The sequence below is a fragment of the Heliangelus exortis genome, chromosome 2, assembly GCF_036169615.1.
Source record: "Heliangelus exortis chromosome 2, bHelExo1.hap1, whole genome shotgun sequence".
Taxonomy (NCBI): domain Eukaryota; kingdom Metazoa; phylum Chordata; class Aves; order Apodiformes; family Trochilidae; genus Heliangelus; species Heliangelus exortis.
The window spans coordinates 70826911-70843122 of record NC_092423.1 but is presented as its reverse complement, the minus strand read 5'-3'; the positions used below and the strand labels follow the sequence as shown (position 1 = coordinate 70843122).

The window sequence follows — 16212 nt, the reverse complement described above, 5'->3', positions numbered from 1 at the left end:
TAATGAGCATTCTTTTGCAACATGGAGTGACATTTTGCAATACACAGAGTGAAACTAGAATATCTTATGTTGGCTCAAGTCAGTCCTGCTAAAAGTACCTGCAGTTAAATTTATACATTTATGTCTTAGCAGCAATCTTCCCTTGTAATTAGGTAGTTGGGTAGTGGAAAATAATTTCAGCTTAAAAGAAAAGGGGGTTTATTATTACTACTCATTTTACCCTCATAACCTAACAATGGTGTTAAGTTTTATACACAAAACAATCAACTGTACTTTAAGTGCATCTTGCCTCCAGTCCCTTCTTTTGGCCTTGACATGCACCGTTTCTCCTTTAATTTATTTGGGTTTTTTTTTACTTAACCTGGTTACAATAAAATTTTCCCTCTCACATAGGTCACATGAACAAAATATTGCTTCTTAGATAAACTGACACTCAAAAAATAAAATAAATCATTATCTGTTTCTGGATAAAATTTTTCAACTAAGCAAACAGTTGAGAACAGATAAACTGGATTTTAAAAATATTTTTCTCATAACTGAATGTTACAAATTTATCATCTGGATGAAATTTAAGATTCTAGAGATCTGCTTGTTTTTTCTAATATATAAAAAAAACCTATTTATGAATAGAAGGGAGAAAGATCCAAACTATTATTGCCTTGCTATTAAGCCACTGATGCTGGTGTTATGATAAAGGCCTATCCTATGAATACCTTGACAGCACACAGTTAGAGATCTATTCTACTTTACTGAAATCAAACAGATTGTAATCATACCTTTTGAGACCCTTTGTGAACCAGGTTATTGAGACCACACGTGGTGACACACAGTAAATTCACTGCTGGTTTAAAGAGCAGTCACTGAGCCACCCTTAACTCTATGTAATATACACTGGGACATTGCGCATGACCTCCCCCAGGTCTCATTCTCACACTAAATGATTCACATACACCCTCACCAACTAAGCACTTAGTTTGTTCTGTCATGTCTTCTGCAAGCTGTAAAAGTAAGGAAATGATCTTGTTAGAAAAATGTTTATTTTCCAGAGTTAATACTTTTGCAGATGAGCTACAGATTCAACCTTGGAGGTAGATGACTTCATCCTTAAAATTGATGACTCATGACACTGGTATCTACTTTATCTTTATATCCAAAGTCACAGCTGATTTTATATGGGTGGATTAGTTGAGGAGAATGAGTGGAAATTTCATAAAATTTGGACGTGAAAAAAATTGCACATAGTTTTGATTTTAGCTCTTTAGGTGGCCTGGGCTAGGTAAAGGATATTATGGAAGGCAATTCCCAGTGGTTCCAACACCTTTTCTAGCTTGACCTTTTCTTTGCTACCTTGTTCGTTGAAGCCAGGTTTAATTAAAATGATGAAAAAACCCAGGTCTGGGAGCTCAGCCTGTAAGAAGTCTCACAACGGCACTATTCCATGATTCATATGCATTAATGATCATGACTGAGGGCTGTTTTTGTCCCAATATGTTAAAGAGGCTTTCAAGGCAACAGAAGTTGAATTTTTGATGTGAAACAATAATAAAAAGTACACAGTTTTAAAGACAAAATTATTTTTGTGCCTTTTCTGTTGCAGGTTGCCTTTGAGGAAAATTATATTCAAATATCTATTTGAAACTATTTCCCTCAGTAGACTTCTAGTGTGACTTTTTAGCAAGCAAGTCTAACACATATTTTTCAGAGGCTGAGGTTAATACCTAGTAATTTACATAAATCCTTTAGGCCCTGTGTATTGAGTGTACTGGCCAACTGAGTGGCACTCAGGAGACCTGAGTTCCAAGAACCAGTTCCATATTCCAAGACTAGCCCGCTGACAAACTACAGTTTTCTATGCTTTTTTTATAAAAAAAACCCAGAACAAATAGTATTGACTGCTTCTATGAAAGGTTTCGAAATCTGCTTTTGAAAAATGCTGCATACCAGCTACTTATTGGTGTTTTTATTATCAAGAGAAGGGGCTCTGTGCAAAGTTTTGTGGAATGCCCATTTTTTCCCTTCGGAGAAAATTAAGAAGAGTGTCTCAGCACATCTGCTAATGGTTAAACATTCTACAGTTCTGATATTTTGTGTTATTAGACACTTTGGGAACATGTGGTGACAAAGAGTGTTGCCCTTAGAGGCAGGTTTGTTGCATGGAACATGCTTTGTGTAGGGATCATAGGCATAAGCACACACTGTGAAGCACTGAGCCACCAAGCAGGCTGTCAATAGGCTACCAGCATAGCATCGCTCTAGGCAGAAAGTTGTATAAAGCCCAAAACATTGACCAAAACATTATCATGCTGGGGGCTGCCCTTCCAGAATGCTATGGACATAGCCAGGCACTGGTAAAGCCTACGTGAAGGTTTTCTAGATTGTTTCAACCTACAAATCTTTCTCTTCTACAAAGCATGCCACCCAGCAATGTCGAGTATTTTGCCACACAGTTAAACAAGTTTTGGGTTCTTTTTTATGCACAAAAAGAGACTCAAAAAGCTGGTTGAGAGAGTGTGGGTGTTTTCATTTAGCCCATATCCAGGTCTAAACTCAAGCAATTCACCCAATGTCCGTTCTCCAGCTATGAAGAATCAGGAAGAGAAGAAAAGCCTTTTGAGTTGAAATATAAACAGATGCAATGAAATAACAGAATACAAGCACCAACATGAAGTATACAAACTCATACTCAACCTTGTCCTCAAGAATAGCAGAGGAAGCAACAGACCAAGAGGGAGGGGCTCCAGCTCATTTTTTTCCAGCTCACCTCAATTTTTTATAATGAACGTGACTTAAGTTATGTGGGATACACCTGTCACTCAGATTGGGTCAGCTATCCTGACTTAACTTCCCAGCTGACTCAGGGCACCCAATGGCCTGTCCTCCATGTTTGGTCTATGATGCAGTTCCCATGAAACCAGGACAGTGAGTGATAAACACATCTTCCTACAAAATCAAAAATTTCCATAAATCTACCACCTAAGAGATTCATTTTTCTCATTATTTTCATCACCTATACCCTGAATTTAGAAGCTATTTTAATGTTTCTTTTTTTTTTTTTTCTCTCTCTCTCTCTCTAATGTAGCAACAAAATAAATTGTACTTGATTAGCTTTGATTTTAAGACGAGGAGGGATAAATAAGCCTTTATCAAGGCAACAGCCATGAGAGTATGACTGAATTGATCACACCTCGTGTGTGTGCTAAAGAACATTTCGAGAGACTCAACAATCTGCTGGGCAGGAAAAAAAAAAAAAAAAAAAAAAAAAAAAAAGGATGACGGTCAGGGAGATCATGTTTTGTAGGCTAATTACCGACACTCTTCTTTCCCCTGCCCCTGCCATGTTTCAGTCTGGTCCTTGTCCCTTTAGATAAGGCAATTGACCTCTTCACTGCCAGTGCTGTAATGTTCTAGTATGCTTGCCTGCCTCAACTCAGTTTTCTGCATCTGGGAATGCATGTTTCTCCTCTTCATGAATGTATTTAGTATGTTATTACATTGTATACTATGCAGTATATTATGTAATGTTCACAGGGCAAAACACCCAGACTTTAAACTTATGAAGTGGCTGTCCTGGCCACTTTTTAATTCTTTGCTTACTGAAGTTCCTGAATCCAATGTTTTTCCACTGTAGGACCTCTCTTTTTTACATACTTCTAGGGTTCGACCTCAGCCTCTAGCATTTAGATCTGATTGATTTGTGCTTAGCTTGGGAAATTTATCTGCAGCTTTAGTTCATGTTTTTTCTTCAGCAGTTTATTATAATATTGCAGGATGTTTCAGTTCCCCAAGACTCAACTATATCAATTCACTGCTTCTAATGTGGTATGATCTCGTTTCCCAAAAGCAGTGTACAGCCTTTAGGCTGGGTATTAATAATAGCAAAGTATGCTATTCATTAAAGTATCTAGAATTGTGTCCCAATTATTTTCCTTTCTTTTTTTTTTTTTTCCCCACCAGCTGCATTCAGACCAGGATAAAGGAGACGGATCACTTAAGTACATCCTTTCTGGAGATGGAGCAGGAGACCTCTTCATTATCAATGAAAACACTGGTGACATCCAGGCCACAAAGAGACTAGACAGGGAAGAAAAGCCTGTATACATACTCCGTGCCCAGGCTATAAACAGAAGGACTGGAAGACCAGTGGAACCAGAGTCTGAATTCATCATTAAGATCCATGATATCAATGACAATGAGCCAATGTTTACAAAGGATGTTTACAATGCCAGCATTCCTGAGATGTCAGATATTGGTAGGTGCTAACTAATAACTGGTTTCAGTGTGTGATCTGGGTTCTTTGTGTGGAGTTAATGAAGGGTCCAAAGTTTACAGGCACTGGATATATCCACTAAATATATGCAGTGTTTGAGTCTGGAGCAAAAACACCTCAACCACTAAAAAACCCCATACATCTAACTCCTCAAAAACAGTGACAACAGTTTGCTGGAATCAGAGACATCAGATGAGTGAAACCCAATCCCTCTGGTGTACCACAAATAATGCAAGTTATAAATAAATCTAGTTTAGCTCCCTGTGAAAGTGAACTGAGATAAACTGTTACATGATACCTGTAAAGAGTTTAATATGTGTTGTTAGCATGATATAGTAGGAAAGTAATAATATGGTAATCTGTGGTCACCTAAGTGTGTCCAAACCACTCCTAGAACTGTTCAGCCACCCTTGTTTAGTTCAGGAAGTTTAAAAGAAAATGGAAAATGTAGGTGCAGACATGGTTGCGCACACTTCAGGAGTGAAAACTGTCACTTGAGTCTACTCATCACTGATTCTGAGATATGCCATTAACTTCCTACATTTGCTGCTCTTTTTGTGCATTAGAAAAAAGCAAAGAAGTCCACTGAAGTCCACTGAAATATTTATACAGATTTAAAATGTCTGAAGGTGTAAGAATCAATCAATAAAATAAAAAAAACCCCACAAAACAAAAACACAACTTCCTTGAAACAATTTCAAGAATGTATCTTCAAGAGAAAAAATAAGTTTTAATTATTTGTCTCTGAATCTTAGGGAGGTCATTTTGATTTCTTTGTCAGAGAGCAATGGATGCTTAAACTGCAAGAAGCACATTTCTAATCTGAAATAGTATCTAGGGAGAGAAGCATTAATTAATCTTAATCAAGAAGGAGATTAAAATAAAGCTCAAGCAATATGAGAATAAAGACTTTGGGCCATACTCTTTCCTCTCATTCATGGGGCTTGTCACATGGATGAAACCTAATCTGTTGAAGAGAGAACCTAATATTCACGTTTTAATATGTGAAGTGAATACTTCATCCACATATCTGTTTAAAATGCCAAAACCTAAGCTGATATTTTAAATTTTTGTTAACACTTTGCCTAGGATTCAACAGCATTTCTTTCTTTTGAAGACACCTGAAAAAAACGGTTTTATATTCCTGTGTCAAACACCTCATGAGCATGAGTAAATTTTCATGAGGAGTATATCCTTGACTTAGATTCAAACTCTGTGTCTTCAGTAGCTGGGAAAGAGTGGGTTTCTGGTTTCTTCATAAGAAATATATTGAAAAAATATATATATACAATCAATAACTGTATATTTTAATGAACTGAGTATAAGACAGCAATCATTTTGCTTCTGTACCTGTGTTACTTATGAACAAAGAAACTTCCAGAAAATTAGAATATCTCTAAATTTTTGCCATATGTTTGAGCTGAGCTGTCCTTTTGCTACATGATAAAGTGTCCTGACCATGCAAAAAGCCTTTGGATTTTTATTTTTCTTTAATTTGTCATTACAGGTACCTTTGTTGTGCAAGTCACCGCAACTGATGCTGATGATCCTACATATGGGAACAGTGCCAAAGTTGTCTACAGCATTCTCCAGGGACAGCCATATTTCTCTGTTGAATCTGAGACGGGTCAGGAGACCTTATCTGTCATTTTGTGACAACATCTATAATTCAAAATGACATGCTAAGCCAAGATAGGACATATTAGACAAAAACTTCAAAGAGATTGCATTTTATTCAGCGCAAAATCTGACAAACTTAATAGAGCTATATATCTGTAAACATGACACCTACATTGTTTTAATCCCACCAGCACAGTCTAATAAATACAATTAGTACTGGATGTGAACTAGTTTTCAATCATTTTCAACAAGCAGTGGGTACAGATACTGCCATGAATGCTTAAATTAAACCAAATAGGTTGGCTTTTAGAAGAAAAAGAGAAAGAGGTGGGTGTGGAAAAAAGTGCTTAAACCTCATAGATCTTCATAATGGCTAAATTAAGACTGAGGATTTATTCAGGAGGGTGGTGAGGTTTTTTCCTCTCCTTCTGCTTCTTCAAAACCTGTTTAAAGTAATTATCATTTCTGTACATCTGTAACATATCATTTTAATGCTAATTTTGTGAAAGAAATCTTAATTAAGAATAATGATAGAAGAGGTAAAATTGGCTATTGCGCTATGCTAGAAGATCACAAATAGAATCCTAAACTTCTGAGTTCTGTTTTTGGAAGATGTTTAAATTATAGACAGTGACTGGAATGTTTTATGGGCTGACTAACAAATAGCTTTGGAACCTATGCATGTAAAACATATGAGTTCTTGCTGACTGAATATTCTGTACCACTGACTATCTAACTACAGGGATAGTCTTTTCCCAGGATACATAACAAACTTCTCCAACAAGAAACAGAGGATCTCAAGAACCAGGTGCTGAGACATCTCATATAAACAGTAGTATTAGAATGGTTGGACCTGATGATCCTTGAGGTCCCTTCCAACCTAACATTCTATGATAAGAAACTCCATAAATGGGAATGTTCACTGTGATAAGTTGCTGGAAGCTAGAGAAATTGGTTGACCTCTGTATCCTTAAAGGAAAGAAATGCATTATCCCAAACAATTAATCAGGTTTTACCATTGTTTCTTAAATAAATCTTGGAGGCTCAGGCAGGGAAAAAAAGGGAGAGATTAAATGTCTCAAAGGAAAACCTGTACATAAGAAAAATGTAAATAATTCTAAAGAGAGGGAGAGATAAGATCAAAGGGAGAAGCCCTTTGAGCATAAGGTATGAGATACTACAGGCAGGAATTTTTTCACTCATTCTGACTTGGACAGTACACTATGTGTTCTTCTGTCTAGAGTTTTAAGGATAATGTAGCTGAAAGTTGACCAGTGATAATCTTTTAGCAAGAGGGTTGTAGGGAGCACAGAGAGGAAGCAATGTTAGCCACAGGCTTGATCTTTCCACTATGGAAATCAATTGCAAAACTCCCAGAGTGAAATAAGTCTCTGTCAAAGCCGCTGTGTATTTTGTCAGTGATTTTGCTACCTGAATTTCACCCATTTTGCCTACGAAAGATTTATCTTTTAGCCTGAAGAGACCAGAATGCAAACCTTTTTCTTCACGGTAAATTTGAATCTTTAAATTTCAATAGGAATTGGTCTCATAACTGTTATTTGTGGCTTTGAAAAGGGAAGTGATTGGCAAAATCATTTCAGTCATTGTAGAAATAGAAATATATGTATTGGGCATGCTTGGATGCTCATAATTTTCTTAATTAATTTCTCTTCTCCCATTGAATGTTTTTGTACTGCCCCCTTAATGATGTCTTGCTGAAGTTAGCTTTTGGGGTTTTTTTGACACATCTGTCAAAATAAAAAAGGAAAAGGAGAGAAAATGTGGAGCACATTATAATGAACAAAAGTCCCTTTCACAGTTCAGTGAGAGACTTTAGCATTAAACTGAAAGGGGGTAATAGCTATGTAGAATAAGACTGCTCAAAAATAGGTAGAACAGCTTTCTGGGAATGCCACTGATATTATGTCTGTCACATAGGCAGCAGCTTGAGGTAGCCTGTAACAAGTCTGTAATTCAGTGTGCCATCTCATAACAGGAAATATTTGTCCTGGGCAAAGTTTACTTATTACTCAGAGATTGTTTTGTTCTTTAGGCTGTGGAGGTTTTTTTCGTAAGAATTTCCATTAAAGTCAGTACCTTACTTGTAAACTCTTTAATTTTCATGTTTTCAGGCATTATAAAAACTGCTTTGCTGAACATGGACCGTGAAAATAGGGAGCAGTACCAAGTGGTCATCCAGGCTAAGGACATGGGAGGTCAGATGGGAGGATTATCAGGAACCACCACCGTGAACATCACATTGACTGACGTAAACGACAACCCTCCTCGCTTCCCCCAGAGTATGGAATATTTGCGTTCTGTGTCTTCACACTAAAAGGGATAAAAATAATGTTTTTTTTCACCTGAGTTATTTTTTTCTAGTGTCACAAACTTACTGAGTATCAGGCTCCCTTTAAGAAAGAAAAAAGCAAGCAATATGCTTGCTATGGTTAATTGCAATAACTGGGATACAAATCTTTAATGTTTTTATTTCAGATGCAGTAGGTAGTCTGAGAAGTGAATTAATGTACAGAAGCATTGTTTTTCCTACTTATTAAATGGTTTGACTGATATAATATGTTTCTTGATCAATACTATGTCTAATAGACCTTGTGTTTGACTGCATTTTAAGATACCTTTTTCCAGTCTAACATATTTACGTTTTGAAACATAATAATCACATAAAATGATCCCAGGAGAAATTCTATTAAAATGAATACCTATACCCAAGAAGCATGTGCTTCTGTAGATTTTTCTATGTGTTTTGCATACAGAAACAAAGGCAGATATTTCTGGCTATTTTCCTTCCCCTGTCTTGAATGATTTGGTAGATATCTGTGTGATATTTAAGGGAATCACTTGAGCCAGATCTCTTAGGAAGTAATTCCTATTAATGACCATAAGTGATTCAAAGTGATTCAGTGTCCGTCCTTCCTTCCTTCCTTCCTTCCTTCCTTCCTTCCTTCCTTCCTTCCTTCCTTCCTTCCTTCCTTCCTTCCTTCCTTCCTTCCTTCCTTCCTTCTTCCTTCCTTCCTTCCTTCTTTCTTTTCTGCCCTGTGCCCTCTTCTTTCCTGCTTTGTTTAACCCATACTCTGTGCATGATGTGTGTGTATCACAGTGTCAGTCTGTGTCAAAGTCAAGCGCCTCTGTTAGAGAAAATAATTGCAGATACTATCAGGCAAATCAGCAAGCTTTGGCAGTTAAGTCACTGGGAAAGTTATTGGAAGCAACTTGTCATTTAAGTTCAAAATCTGTTCTTAGCTGTGGGCAAAGTGTTTCCATTTAAATTAGACCAACTTAAGAAAGATTGTAGCACTTTGACTCTAATGAGTTAATTATACATCTCTGGACATAAGTGTCTTCAATCTAAAAGCCAAAGATACAGCTTCATAATGCCAACATTCCCCAAGTAGTTTCTTCAGATAATTCAATGTAGCACATTATTAACAGGCATTTGGGCTGAATTTGTTTTTAGTGTTATTAAGCTGCCTTGGCCTTTGGCAGCTACTAATATTTGTCTTTTGGCCCCGGTACATTTTTCGTATATAATTTTGATGTGTTCAACAGAGACCCTGGTAATGTCTAGAAAGGGACACATTTTGCTAAAGATACATGTATCTAGGAAAACAAAATGCCCATTCTCCATGCTAGAAAAGAGATAAAAAAATAAGTTATGTTTAATCCCCACGAAAGTCCCCAGGAAGTCCTGAAGACACAGTAGCTCACTAGCTCATCTGTACATGCCCAGCATGGGTAGTGGGCTTCGACATGGTGTCCAAAATACCATGAGACTGACCAGATTTCCTTCTCTGTCTGCTGTAGGCACATATCAATTCAGAGCTCCTGAGTCTACGCCGCCTGCCTCACCAGTTGGCAGAATAAAAGCTAACGATGCTGATGTGGATGAAAACGCAGAGATTGAATACAGTATCACGGAGGGGGATGGATATGACATGTTTGGAATTACGACAGACAAGGACACACAGGAAGGAATTATAACAGTAAAAAAGGTGCACTTTTTAACATGCTTAATCCCAGCCTGTGAAATGCCAGTCAAAACTTTATGTTGCACAAATGTGTTTTTCCCACTTTCAGTGCAACATGTGGTGTTGCTAAACCAATGCACGTACTTTGAGGGATCTGAATAAATAATCTATGGAGCGATACAAGGCTGAGAAAAACATTCTGCAGTCTGAACATAACCACAGAATAACTCAAGGAAGCACCATCCAACAGTGATTTTGTCCCTGTGGTACCTACAGGGTTTGTTCATTCACTAGAAAGGTCATAAGACCATGTAAATAATCAGTATCACATTGCCTATTTTGTGCTATCAGAAGATGGTGAGTTGCATAGCTCTAATGTATTAAAGTTCATAGACAATTACTTTTTAATTCACATTTTGAGAAAATATAACTAATGAATCCAGCAGCAGACTTTTTGCTTTAGAAAAAAAAAAAATCATAGCACCTCGCTGGATTGCAGTGGACATCATCTACTAGGTTGCACATTGGCTGTCAGAAATGGTTTGGTAAATGTTGTTTACAGTGGGTTATCGGGCAAGCTTGATAAGGTTACAGATATCATTCTCTATCAGTTCAAGTTCAGTCACCACTAGAGAGACATTGTGTAGATTTTCCAAACATGCAGTGCTTGTTGATGTCACTTAGACACCTGTCATTACTTGTTTTTTAAGAGTTGCCTTCCAGGGGCTAATTATGATATCAGTCTAACTCTGTTTGCATTTCTGTCAATTGGTGACAAAAGCTGTGAATCTTCCACAACATAACAGAAAAACGGGGCAACTACTCTCTTCCCCACATTTTCTAAGTTCTGGAAGAGAGTCACTAAATGCTGCTTCTTCATACTTTTGACAACATGTGATATAGTCATAGCCTATCACAAAATCATGTTTTTCTTGGTGGCTGCTCCTGGATATCCAGACACCAAGTGTCATGGTGTTTCCTTTCAGTGGTGGAATGCCAATATTTTTACAAGCAGCTCATTGAAAATCTTCCCCTCTTTAATGTGTGGTGCTCGGGGATAAGGCATAGTCAAGAAACAAGCAAATGCCAAAAATTATAGAATACAAGGCATGAAGAGTTACGGTTATTTGAGAAGGCAAGATTAATTGGTTTTTAGGAGTTCCAGGTATAGAATTCTTGAAAAGGTGTTTTTATCCTTAATGCATCATCAGTGACATAAAGTCCTGTCTCTCTCTCCTGTCTGCTGGCATTTTAATTCCAGTTTAGGCTCCTGTTAGCTAGCAGAGGCCTCTCTGTGACACCCCCCTGTTCATATGGACCATATGGACCCCATAGACCTCTCAAATTTTTGGGTTTGTTTCCTCTTCCCAGGCACTGGACTTTGAAAATAAAAACCTGTATATCCTGAAAGTGGAAGCTACCAATACTCATGTGGACCCTCGATTTCTCTACCTGGGGCCATTCAAGGACTCAGCTACAGTCAGAATTCAGGTGGAGGATGTAGATGAGCCCCCTGTGTTCAGCAGACCAGCATACATAATGGAAGTGAAAGAAGATGTTCCGATAAACAGTGTAATAGGAACAGTAACTGCTCAGGATCCAGATGCTGCAAAGAACCCTGTCAAGTAAGCATAGACTATTTCAGCTTGTGTGTAAATTTTTTACATCTTTAAGTTTGCTTTTTGCATGTCAGAATACACACAAAAAAACCCCACTTTTAACAAAAAAATGGTTCACATATACTTAAATATAGAATATTGTAGATGGCAAATGATTTCTCCCACTTGAGCAAAGCTATGTGTGTGTGATTGTTTGCATGACTCTCGCATCTCGAATTACATCCTATCCTCTTCAGTGACAATTGCATGTGGTTATTTTTACTATGGAAAAATTTACTGCAAACAGAGCAGTAAGAACATATTAGTGTCCTTCTTCCACCTTTAACATTTTCCAGTGCATCACAGTGTATCCTCTTGGCTGTATGTTGGTTGTGTGTGTGTGATTCAGCACACCCATCACTTTCTTCTCCCATCTGACATGCTTAACAGAAGTCATATTTACCTTCTATAACCTGCCAATAGTAGCTTAAAAATAATAATAGCAATAAGAATAACAATAATCATTTTTATAACAGCTTAAAAGCAGCTCGTGTGCACTACTTGTATCGTGTGACCTCACTTGTATCGTGTGATCTCACTTGTATCAGTGTAAGGTTAGTAAAATAAGTATCAGTCTCACAAACTATAAATTACTCTTGCCATGAATCAATAAACTAGTTTTACAGGAAGTATTAAGTTTGGAGTAATTACATCTAAGCCTTCATTTTTTGTAAATTAACAGGTACATAGTTTCAGTACATATGAAAACATACTGGAGCTCTTAAATCATACTGGGTAGAGGATAAAAGAACTTTTAATTAGTTGCGTGCTGCAATTAAAGTTCATTTTCACTGACAAGACGGTAAGAGGAGGAAACAAAAAATGCAGCAATATTAAATCCATGTCAGTTTTCAGCATGTCTCTGACTTGGACAACTTGGAAATGCAGCAGTAGTCTTAAGATCAAAATAGAATGACTCAGGTTTAATCAAAATCCAGTCCATCAAAACTCTGCACTTCTGCAAACAACTGTCTTTCCTCAAGATATCTGGCAATGTTCATGAGGCATGAGTAACTTCTAAGTTCTTAGTTTGTCTTGTGAGAGGAGTAAATATTGTATCATCTTCATTTCCTAGATGAAGAATCTAAAATACCACTGGCAGAAATCCTCTCTATCTTCAGTCTGCAGGCACATAACTCTTGGTCAAGACTAAAACTTCTTTTTCTTAATTAAGGTTGCTTTCCTTCATGTCACAATGTATAACAATGATAGGGAATTCTGGACTAGCAGAGCACAGTAACATAAGGAGCAATTGCTGACTTTGGTGAAGCTCAGTGATAGAATGAACACCTTCTATAGCATGGCTTCATGGGCATGCTAGAAAGATAAAAAAGTTGATTGGGCTGACACCCAGGCAGGCCCCTTGCAGTCTTCATATGAATCTGCTTTTTTTTTTATATCTAATGGCACTGGAGAGTGAGGGTAGTAGTTCCCTGCTTCCCTGTACTTCCCTGTGGTGACAGCCACAATCATTTGCATTTCACAGCAGCACCAGCTCCTAATTGTAAGCGATTTACAGTGGATAGGGATTATGGTGTTCATTGTTGAGTCCTGTCTAACTGGCTCTTTTTTATTATTTGAATGCATGTGCTAAAACTTACCTATCTTTCAAAGGTTGCTTAATATAGTATAGGTACTTTGCATATTAAAGTATCAGATAATTTTTGAGCAAAATATATCAGAAAAATTGTCTCCTTTATCTCTAATAACATGCAAAAGTCAAGGTGAATGCAGAGGAAAAAGCAAAATGAGGAAGAGGTTAGAGTAACAGAAATAAACATAGGAGAGGAAACATGAAAGACAGTAAGAGAAGGAAATCAGCAGTAGTCTGAGACTTGTTAGCTTGCAATAATGTAATTTTATGGTGCTAATATCTTGGGTTTCTCCTAGAGTTTAGGGCCGTGGGTTGAGTCTGCATCTTTTTGACAGGGTGATTTTTTTTTTTTCATCATGCAATAGAGATACTAAATCTGATTTTCACTCTGAGCTTCAGGGAAGACGCAATTAGACTGTATATATATGACTTGTCACTTGCTCATCAATTTTTCTTGATGGTTAAAAATAAAATCTTTAGACACTTGATACTACAATGAAAACCTTCCATTTTCTCCTGTGTGAAGATTTCTCTTTTTAAACAAACTGAGCCCTAACTCTGTTAGATGAAAGTCCCTTTGATCTTCCATTAAAGGAAACCTTCACAATATCATTATGAAAATGCTTTATGAAAAATTCACAAACATATTCCTTCCTGACCCACAAATCTTCCTGACTTGTGGTTACATTAGAAAGCAAGCTGCTGAGCATCAGGAGACAATGAAGCACTAGCAAAATATGAAGCAGATATCTGCCCTGGCTGTAAGACTGCATAATCATTTGTGACCTGTGTGTTGATAGAGCTACATTTCACCAGTCCAACCCTTATAAATAAACTTTGCTGTGACATTACATTAAAAAATACAAAAATAAACCAATAGATGTTTGACTGTACTGGAGTATGCACCCATGCCTAGTGACATTAATACACTCATGCTTCACACTCCACTGTCCAGCTGTGTTATAAAAAAAAAAGTTTTGCATTCTGCTTGTGTTTGACCTAAGCAGAAGTATTATGAGCCGGTGAATGCTGAAAAAGATAATGCTGCAACTAGCACTGCTGTATTGTACATCAGATCTTTTTAAATTGCTAGTTGAGTTTTTTTGCTATAGTAACTCTTCAGAAGCATAATGAAGTTCATCAGTCACTGGAACTGTTTCCCTGCTGTGATTTGATTTACTAAAGTATCCCAGATGAAAATGATCTACAAACAAATGTAAGGCTTAATTTTGTTTGTGTATTTTACTGACAACATATTTGCATGTCTTAGATTCTTTCTTTCACCCTCCTGTTCTTCCTGCTATGTACAAGGAGAGACTGGAATTTACATAGATACCTTTTAACTTCCTAGCTTGTCAATTCCTCAGTGTTTGAAAGTGATGAACTCCTGATATCTGACAAATACACACCAGTAATTTTATTAAATAAATGCAAAATGAGTTTAATATTGTCTACTTCATTCTTTCTAGGTTATGATCCATAAGTCAGAATCACCACTAATTCAACATAATTAGCAGTCCTTGATCAAAAGAGACTGGTTTATACAAACCGAGAAAGAGAAGTGACAGTCTAGCTTATTAAAATCATCCTTCTAGACAAGGGTTAATGGTATAATTAGAATATACTTTAACTTCATTGACCTTGTATGTGTTTTCTTTTGGATATGAAGTAATAAAATTAACATTTCATTAAGAAGCTGCTCTCCGGCTGGTTTTTTTTGGTTTGGTTTTTTTGGGTTTTGGTTTTTTTTTTTTGTGATTTAACTTTCCACTGTACAAATGACTGAGTACACACATGTTTTTAAAAGGACTTTAAATTTTAACATTTTTAATATCTTTAAGAAGCAGTCCTCAATGTTGCAGTTCTGGTAACCCTAGAAAGAACCACAGAAAAATACATTTCTTTTTTTTTTTTATTTCTTCAAGATACTTTTTCATAGATTGAATTTGGGGAATCTTACAAAGGAAAGATAGTGATTGCAATATGCTAAGGCATTAAAATATGCTAAGGCATTGAGATATTTTAAGTCAATTCATAACATGAAGAATGAGTGAAATCATAACTGAAGAAAAAAAAAAAAACAACAAGTGGAAAATTCATGCCTAAAGCCAGCTGCTTACTTAAATATCTTACTGTATAAGAGCCTGAAACATACAATTACTGTTGGCTGGAACAGCTAATGTATGGAAAAATCCTGATATTTTAAATAGGAATGCAAAATCTAGACTTAGAGCAAAATGGAAATACCAAAGTATTTCAGCTGAAAGATATGGAAATGAATTACAGAATATCTGAAAAAATAATTGAATTCACGAAATACCAACATAATATCATATAAAAGCCTGAATGAATGAAAGTTAAAATGAAATGTTTACCATATCAAATACATACTCTGTCAAAATATAAGAGAGCCAGACCAGTTTGTATAAACTTGTTTCCATCAAATGTTTCAGCTACATCAACAAATTTACACGCACTATTTAGATATGGACAAAGCAACACAGCTTGCTGGAGCTGTCCTGTCAGTCAGCACTGCCTATTACAAAACTCCTCACATACTCTGTGTAAGCTGATGATAACATTATAGTGTTGCATAAAGGAGCCAGGTTAGTGACACCACAGCTGACAGTACAGTCAGGTGAGGTACTGCTAGTCAGATGACAGCAAATAAGAAAAACTAAATCCACACCTGACAAACTAGCAAGCTGTGTCTGTGCAAGTCCTACCAAAGGAAGTTAGCTTTTTGTGAGAGTACCTTTGAATCTCATTTGATTGTTTCCATAGGAATTGAATGCAGGGATGGGAAAACAGGCTAGTGAAAATAATTAATAATTGCTACAGTTTTGTTTAAGATAGTAGGCTACACTAAAATTGTCATTGTAGAATAAGACCGATCTAATTTGTTGTGAATATTGTATCCCATCTATTTACTTGCAAGGGAGAAAAAGCAATGCAGTTACAAGAAAATTAGGAGGTTAGTTGTTTTAAAACTTTGTCAGAATTGGATATTTCAACTGGACTATTCTCTTTCCTCCTTCCATGCAATATCTTTCTGAGAAGTTAAGAGCCACTGCACAGTCAATGGGA

At 36.7% G+C, this 16212-nt stretch overlaps 1 protein-coding gene across 1 annotated transcript in view; it reads left to right on the top strand.

The window, feature by feature from the left end:
• CDH6 (cadherin 6) overlaps positions 1-16212 on the top strand; it is a 56261-nt gene that overhangs the window by 27985 nt on the left and 12064 nt on the right. Inside the window, exons 3-7 of the mRNA XM_071736632.1 lie at positions 3955-4249; positions 5775-5894; positions 8020-8187; positions 9710-9897; positions 11245-11498. Coding sequence (XP_071592733.1) covers positions 3955-4249; positions 5775-5894; positions 8020-8187; positions 9710-9897; positions 11245-11498 — 1025 coding nt within the window. The remainder of the gene's footprint in view (positions 1-3954; positions 4250-5774; positions 5895-8019; positions 8188-9709; positions 9898-11244; positions 11499-16212) is intronic.